This window comes from Austrofundulus limnaeus, unplaced genomic scaffold (assembly GCF_001266775.1).
Source record: "Austrofundulus limnaeus strain Quisiro unplaced genomic scaffold, Austrofundulus_limnaeus-1.0 Scaffold110, whole genome shotgun sequence".
Lineage (NCBI taxonomy): Eukaryota > Metazoa > Chordata > Actinopteri > Cyprinodontiformes > Rivulidae > Austrofundulus > Austrofundulus limnaeus.
The window spans coordinates 761,086-769,682 of record NW_013952512.1 but is presented as its reverse complement, the minus strand read 5'-3'; the positions used below and the strand labels follow the sequence as shown (position 1 = coordinate 769,682).

Genomic DNA, 8,597 nt, shown 5'->3' with positions numbered 1-8,597 from the left:
CAAAAGAGCTGAAACAAGACCATAGTACTCTGGATGAAGTCCAGGGAATCCAGTCAGAATGAATTCAGTCACTCTGCTGTCATTTCTCTCTGACATGATGCAGAAAGAACTTCTATATTATATTGAAATGAATGTAACACATTGGACAAATTAATCAATCTTTGTCAGAATCACAAAAACATCAACAATACCCATTACTTCACTTGATTAAAAAACCATATTAATTAAATATTTATTGAAAAATAAACCTTTTTTTTCCAATATTCCTTACATTTATTACCTTTTAAACAAAATATTCATCATGTTTTTAGTTCTTTTAGTTAGGAAATACCTTTCCTAAGCAGAGCAGCAGAGTACTCTGTCCACTCATGTGTTTGTTACCTGCTTAAAATAACTTCCCAGCATGCCGTGTGATGAAGGTGGAGTTATTGTCCATCGTTTCTGTATTCTCTCAGGATGTCTGACGTGCAGTTTGGTAAACCTAAACTAGTTGTGAGTTATTGTGTGAATGGTAAACTGTTACAATTGTTTCTATGTGGCCCTGTGACGGAGATGTGTGTGTTACCTGTTCGGTGCGTACCTTGTCTCTCACAGTGACTCCGAAAAATTGACACCAACTTCCCATGATCTTGCACAAGACGTGGGTGACAAAAATGGGATAGATGTTTGTAGCTAATAAGGAAGTCATGGTCTTTTCTTAAACCTTTAAGTCTGTTACCTGAGACAGCTTAGCTTGTTTTAAAGGCAGTTAACTTTATGATAATTTTGACCCCTGTACGGAAGCGTAGAGCTGCCACATGACATTAAATTATTTTTAAACTGGATCTCGCTACAACGAGAAAACTATCTCGTTATAATGAGAAAACTATCACGTTATAACGAAAAAACTATCTTGTAAAAATGAGAAAACTATCTTGTTATAACGAGAAAATGAGAAAACTATCTTGTAAAAATGAGAAAACTATCTTGTTATAACGAGAAAACTATCTTGTCAAAATGAGAAAACTATCTTGTAAAAACGAGAAAACTATCTTTTAAAAATGAGAAAACTATCTTGTAAAAACAAGAAAACTATCTTGTTATGTCAAGGTAACCATCTTGTCATAACATGTTATGGCTTCTTCTGGTTTGTCACTTTCATGGAAGTTTATTACCTGGATGGCGTGATGGAGAACACGACTGAACCACTATATGCCTTTTTACAAAGAAGAAATCTGCAAGACAAACACATTTCTAGACTAAAAAATGATAAGCTAGTACTGAATAATGTTTTTGAATTAATAGCATCTGAATTCAGATTAGATAGTGAATATTATTAAGTGCTAATAGCTGCAACATCTGAGCACAAAACCAAATAATTCTGTTTGTTTTTGTTTATATAGTGGTTCAGTCGTGTTCTCCATCATGCCATCCAGGCAATAAACTTCCTTGAAAGTGACAAACCAGAAGAAGTCTTAACACGTTACAGCGAGATAGTTATCTTGATATAACAAGATAGTTTTCTCGTTTTTACAAGATAGTTTTCTCGTTATAACGAGACAGTTTTCTTGTTATAATGAGATCAAGTTTGAAAATAATTTAATGTCATGTGGCAGCTCTACGCTTCCGTACCCCCGCACGCAAAGCGTAAGTGGGAGTCATATTGTTTTCGTGTTATTTACTTTTTTTCAGTGATTTTTGGTCAACCGTACCACAAAAACGGCTGCACCGATCAACATGAAATTTGGCAGGATTGTAGAAGAGTCTGACCAACACTGCACCAGTCAATGGTTTTATGATAGAACCCATATTTGAGGAGGGGGCTCCTTTCAAAGTGGGGGTGTCAGGACATAAAAAATCGCTTATAACTCAGAAACTGTTCAACATAGGAGCTTCAGATTTCTTTTGTTGTTTAGCTCTGATAAAGCTCTATCCATCAGGCCCTCCAATCAGTGCCCCCCACCCCTGACCCCCAATTTATCTGAAAAAGGGGTATCTGGACATACAAAAATGGTTATAGCTCAAAAACTATTAAACACAGGAGCTTCAGATTTTTTTGGTTGTTTAGCTTTAATGAGGGGCTGTCCTTCAGGTCCAAGACTTTGCATGGTATTGGTAGATCCTCAGCTGGGAATCGATCTGGCGACCTTTTGGCTGAGCGACATCAGGTCTACCAACAGATCCACCGTGCCACTTGTAAAACTTTGGTTTAGATGATCAAAACGTCCAAGCCTCTTTGCAAAAATACACATTAAGGCTGCAGTTTTCTAACTTTGTGATTTCTTATCTGACATGTCAACCAAGCGCTCATTCTGAAAACATTTTAGACACTTAAGAAAATGAAATAAAATGCAAGCTTCTAAAAGAAAAATAAAAAAGCAAGTATCCACAAATAATTATCATTTACATAAAAAAACATGCAAACCATACAGAAAAGCCCCAACCAATAGTTAAACCTGAGGGCTTAAAGCTCTAAGGAGATAATGATAATCAACACAGAGCAGGTTTATGATAAATTATTCTCTTATTTTAAAAAAAGCTTAGAAAGACTTGATTCTTAAAAATACATTTCTAAACAGAATAGTCATTTAATTTCAGTTCATTGATTTCTCAGGTACTGATTGTTGAAACTTGTACCGTTGGGGGCACAATTCTGTAAAATTGCTTCCACAAACATTCTCTTATGTCTTTCGCTCTCAGGCAGTAAATCAGTGGATTGACCATTGGAGGACCAAGGCTATAAAGCATTATAATTACAATTCGCACATCAGCACGGAAACTAATCCCAACAACACTGGACAAATATACAAAACATCTTGGTAAATAATAAAGAGAAATTATTATCAGCTGAGTGCTACATGTTGACAAAGATTTAAGACGATTTTTCCAGCCTGCTATCTTGCTTACCTCCATAAGTATGGAGCAATATGAGAAAACTATGAAAGCCAGCGGGACAAGGAGTGTAATCATTGCACTGATAAAAGCTGGTACAGCATACAGGGCCCTGTCAGTGCAGGCCAGAACTGTTATCCCAATATGATCACAGAAACAATGACTGATTACATTTGGGCCACAATAAGGAAGAGGATATGCTCTAATGACTAACATTAAAGGTAATGGACTGGCAATCATCCATGCAGTCAGACTGAAAATATGGGTGTTGATATTTTTTAAAACAACTGTATATTTGAGTGGATGGCAGATAGCACAATACCTGTCAAAAGCCATGAGGAAAAATATAAAAGAGTTCACTGAACCAAGATAGTGAACAAAAAACATTTGGACAAAGCAGCCAAAAAATGAAATGGACCCTGATTTAAACCAATACCTGCTGATGATTTTAGGTAAAGTTGTAGTGCTGAAGAGAAGGTCACATACAGATACATTTAAGATGATATAATACACTGGCTTATGGAGGCAGCGGTTAGTTGCAAATAAGAGTAAAACTGAAGCATTTGCTATGACTGTCATTAAATACATAAAGAACAAAAGAGCTGAAACAAGACCATAGTACTCTGGATGAAGTCCAGGGAATCCAGTCAGAATGAATTCAGTTGCTCTGCTGTCATTTCTCTCTGACATGATGAGGAAGAAAAGTCTTTAAACACCGAAAAGCACACGACACATTAAATTAAACTTTGTCTTAAGATTATAAAGATGAACAGTTATATCAAATTTTTAAGAAAAATATATTGTTTTCTTTTAGAAATACAAAGTAGAACCAAATCCATTATTTTTCTTTTCAAAATTTCTGTTTCTGATTTTTTTCTGTACTCCTAAATTAAAGAAAAATAATATGCATGAAATTTCATATTTATACATCAAACTAACTTCTTAAGTCATAAGAAAACAGAAATGTAGGCACAGAGAAGCATGCTTTTTCAAATTGGAAATATCTTTCCTATGAACAGAGCACCAGAGTACTCTGACCACTCATCCGCTTGTTACCTGCTAAAATAGCTTTTCCCAGCATGCCCTGTGATGAAGGTGGAGTTTTTTTCCCATCATCTCTATATTCTCTCTGGATGTCTGACATGCAGTTTGGGAATTCTAAATGCTTACTAGTTGTGACTTTGTGTGTGAATGGTAAACTCTCTCATTTGTTTCTACATATGTGGTTCTGTGATGGAGTGGTGACATGTTCAGTGGGTACCCTGTCTCTCACCCAAGGCAAACAGAGGGATCAGACAAAGTGCAGCCCAAAGACCCCTATGATGAACCCAATAAATGGATTAAGTGTTCCCTTGCCCGGACGTGGGTCACCGGGTCCCTACTCTGGAGCCAGGCCTGGAGGTGGGGGACTTTGGCGAGCGCCTGGTGCCCGGGCTTTTACCCATGGAGCCCGGTCAGGCACAGTCCGAAGAGAAGACGTGGGTCCCCCTTCCCATGGGCTCACCACCTGTGGGAGGGTAGGTAGGGGTCGGGCGCAATGTGTGTTGGGCAGTGGTCGAAGTCGGGGACCTTGGTGGTCCAATCCTCGGACCGCCAAGCTGGCTCTAGGGACGTGGAATGTCACCTCTCTGGTGGGGAAGGAGTCTAAGCTGGTGAGTGAGGTTTGGAGGTTCCAACTATATATAGTTGGACTCACCTCGATGCACCGCTCTGGCTCTGGAACCAGTCTCCTCGAGAGGGGTTGGACACTCTTCCACTCTGGAGTTGCCCACGCTGAGACGTGCCGAGCAGGAGAGGGCATACTTATCTCGGTACCTGTGCGTTGGGGTTCACCCCAGTGAATGAGAGGGTAGCCTCCCTCTGCTTATGGGTGGGGGGATCGGTCCTGACTGTTATTTGTGCCTATGCGCCTAACAGCAGTTCAGAATACCCTTTCTGGAGTCCTTGGAGGGAGTGCTGGAAAGCGCTCCTAACCGGGACTCCCTCGCTCTTCTGGGGGACTTCAACGCTCATGTAGGTAATTACAGTGAGACATGGAGAGGCGTGGTTGGAAGGAATGTCCCCACCCCCCCCAACCTGAACCAGAGCGGTGTTTTGTTATTGGACTTCTGTGCTTGTCATGTTTTGCCCATAACAAACACCATGTTCAAACATAAATGAGTCCATATGTGCTCTTGGCACCAGGACACCCTAGGCCACAGTTCGATGATCAATTTTGTTGTCGTTTCATATGATCTGCAGCCGCATGTTTTGGACACTCGGGTGAAGAGAGTTGCTGAGCTGTCAACTGACCACTACCTGGTGGTGAGTTGGCTCCCTTGGTAGGGGAGGATGCCAGTCAGACCTGGCAGGCCCAAACTTATAGTGAGTGTTCGCTGGGAACGTCTGTCAGAGTCTCCCATCAGACCGAGCTTCAACTCACACCTCTGGGGGAACTTATAACACGTTCCAGGGGAAGTGGGGGACATTGAGTCTGAGTGGGCCATGTTCTGTGCCTCCATTGTCAAGGCGGCTTACCTGAGCTGTGGCCGTAAGGTTGTCAGTGCCTGTCTTGGCGGCAACCCTCAAACCTGCTGGTGGACACTGGCGGTGAGGGATGCTGTCAGGCTGAAGAAGGAGTCCTATTGGGTCTTTTTGGCCTGTGGGACTCTGGAAGCAGCTGATAGGTATTGGCAGTCAAGCAGAATGCGGCTCGGGTGGTTGCTGAGGCAAAAACTCGAGCATGGGAGGAGTTCGGAGAGGCCATGGAAAAAGACATCCTTAAGGCTTCAAGGCGATTCTGGTCCACCATCCTGCATCTCGGGGGGGGGAGCAGTTTGCCACCAACACTATTTATGGTGGGGATGGTGCACTGCTGACCTCAACTTGGGACATTGTGGGTCGGTGGGCGGAATACTTTGAAGACCTCTTCAATCCTACCGACACGTCTTCCCATGAGGAAGCAGAGCCTGAGGACCCTGGGTCGGACTCTCCAATCTCTGGTGCTGAGGTCACTGAGGTGGTTAAAAAGCTCCTTGGTGGCAGGGCACCGGGGTTGGATGAGATTCGCCCAGAGTTCCTTAAGGCTCTGGATGTTGTGGGGTTGCATTGGTTGACGCGACTCTACAATATTGCGTGGACATCGGGGGCAGTTCCCCTGGATTGGCAGACCAGGGTGGTGGTCCCCCTATTTTAAAAGGGGGACTGCAGAGTGTGTTCCAACTATAGGGGGATCACACTTCTGAGCCTCCCTGGTAAGGTCTATTCAGGGGTCCTGGAGAGAAGGGTCCGTTGGATAGTCGAATCTCAGATTCATGAAGAGCAGTGTGGTTTTCGTCCTGGTCGTGGAACAGTGGACCTGCTCTACACCCTCAGCAGGGTTCTTGAAGAGGGGCATGGGAGTTCGCCCAACCAGTCTACATGTGTTTTGTGGACTTTTTGTGGAATTTCTAGGTGCAGCCAAGGTGTTAAGGGGATCCTTTTTTGTGACCTTAGCATCACATCTCTGCTTTTTGTGGATGATGTGGTCCTATTGGCTTCATCAGATCATGATCTCCAGCTCTCGCTGGAGCGGTTCGCAGCCAAGTGTGAAGCGGCCGGGATGAGGATCAGTGCCTCCAAATCCGAGACCATGGTCTTGAGCTGGAAACTGGTAGCGTGCCGCCTCCGGGTCAGGGAGGAGGTCCTCTCCCTTAGAGAACGGATGAGAAGCTCGGTCATCCGGAAGGGACTCAGAGTAGAGCCGCTGCTACGTCACGTCGAGAGGAGCCAGTTGAGGTGGCTCGGGCATCTGGTTAGGATGCCTCCTGGACGCCTCCCTGGTGAGGTGTTCCGGGCATGTGAGGAGGCCCAGAGGAAGATCCAGGACACGCTGGAGGGACTATGTTTCTCAGCTGTCCTGGAAACACATTGGGATTCCCCTGGATGAGCTGGCCCAAGTGGCTGGAGAGAGGGAAGTCTTGGTCTCTCTGCTTAGGCTGCTGCCCCCATGACCCGATTCCGGATAAGCGGCAAAAAACGGATGGATGGGAAACGGAAACAGACAATTATATAGCAAATTATTCTTATAGAAACACAAATGAACATTTTCAAATTGTGTTTCATGTAGTGTTTATGACATACATTTCCCAACAGATAACAAAAAAATAGAAAGTCATCATTAGTATTTATTTCTTACACCTTGATTTCTATCAGCAAGTTTATCTTAGAAATACATTTTATCACAATCCATCAAATCAGGTAACAAGAGAATCCTCTCTAAAAATCTGTTTGATTTTTAAAACAAAAAGACAACGAAAAAAGTTTGTTACTTTTTCCACACCAAAATCAAAGATTACTGAAAAATCAAAACTTAATTTTCTTGGTTTGACAGCTGGACAACTATCATGGAAAAAATACACCAAATACAATGACAAAAAGTGAAATAAAAAGCTATTTGACATTCTAAGTAACACCTTTGGGGCCAGAAAAAAGTCAGCGGGGGCCAGATTTGGATCACAGATGATCAGTTTGACAGCATATTCTTAAAAAAAAAAAAAACATGAATGTATTTTCACCTATTAAAATAAAAAAAAAAACCTGGAATAATACAAAGAAAGTTTTCATAAAAAAAAATCACATAGCAGCACCCCAGCTAAGATTTCAACCTTAGGCCTCAGAGCTCTTGGGTGAGAATGCAATAATGTAATGAAAAACCTTATTTTATGATATTGTTTTTTTTTTCTTTTTAGTCTTGATTTAAAAAGAACACATCTTTAAACAAAAACTGTGATTTTTTATCATATATACTTGATTTATCAGGTACTGATTGTTGAAACTTGTACCTTTGGAGGCACAATTCTGTAAAATTGCTTCCACAAACATTCTCTTATGTCTTTCGCTCTCAGGCAGTAAATCAGAGGATTGACCATTGGAGGAACAAGGCTATAAAGCATTACAATTACAATCCGCACATCAGCACTGAAACTAATCCCAACATTACTGGCCAAATATACAAAACATCTTGGTAAATAATAAAGAGTGATTATTATCAGCTGAGTGCTACATGTTGACAAAGATTTAAGACGATTTTTCCAACCTGCTRCCTTTCTTACCTCCAAAAGTATGGAGCAATATGAGAAAACTATGAATGCCAGAGGGACAAGCAGTACAATCATTGCATTCACAAAAGCTGAAAGAGCAAATGGGGTCCTGTCAGTGCAGGCCAGAACTGTTATCCCAATATGCTCACAGAAACAATGATTGATTACATTTGAGCCACAATAAGGAAGAGGATATGCTCTAAATAACATTAATGAGAATACACTGGCAATTATCCATGCAGCCAGACTGAGAATAAGTATTCGGATTTTTGTAAAAACAGCCATATATTTGAGTGGATGCAGATTGCACAATACCTGTCAAAAGCCATGAGGAAAAATATAAAAGAGTTCACTGAAGCAAGATAGTGAACAAAAAACATTTGGACAAAACAGCCGTTAAATGAAATGGACCCTGATTTAAACCAATACCTGCTGATGACTTTAGGTAAAGTTGTTGTGCTGAACAGAAGGTCACATGTTGACAGATTTAAAATAATATAATACACTGGCTTATGGAGGCAGCGGTTAGTTGCAAATAAGAGTAAAACTGAAGCATTTGCTATGACAGTCATCAAATACACAAAGAACAAAAGAGCTGAAACAAGACCATAGTACTCTGGATGAAGTCCAGGGAATCCAGTCAGAATGAATTCAGTCACTCTGCTG

At 41.5% G+C, this 8,597-nt stretch overlaps 2 protein-coding genes across 2 annotated transcripts in view; both read right to left on the bottom strand.

Moving 5' to 3' along the window:
• LOC106521492 (putative olfactory receptor 10D4) overlaps nt 1–3,591 on the bottom strand; it is a 5,247-nt gene extending 1,656 nt beyond the window's left edge. The window contains exons 1-2 of the mRNA XM_014014078.1: nt 2,617–3,591; nt 2,405–2,451 (exon numbers count right to left, since the gene is read on the bottom strand). Coding sequence (XP_013869532.1) covers nt 2,405–2,451; nt 2,617–3,561 — 992 coding nt within the window. The 5' untranslated portion in view covers nt 3,562–3,591. The remainder of the gene's footprint in view (nt 1–2,404; nt 2,452–2,616) is intronic.
• A 734-nt stretch (nt 3,592–4,325) lies between these two features.
• LOC106521491 (olfactory receptor 52E8-like) overlaps nt 4,326–8,597 on the bottom strand; it is a 4,477-nt gene continuing 205 nt past the window's right edge. Inside the window, 4 exon segments of the mRNA XM_014014077.1 lie at nt 4,326–4,475; nt 7,305–7,327; nt 7,706–8,230; nt 8,233–8,594. Coding sequence (XP_013869531.1) covers nt 4,326–4,475; nt 7,305–7,327; nt 7,706–8,230; nt 8,233–8,594 — 1,060 coding nt within the window.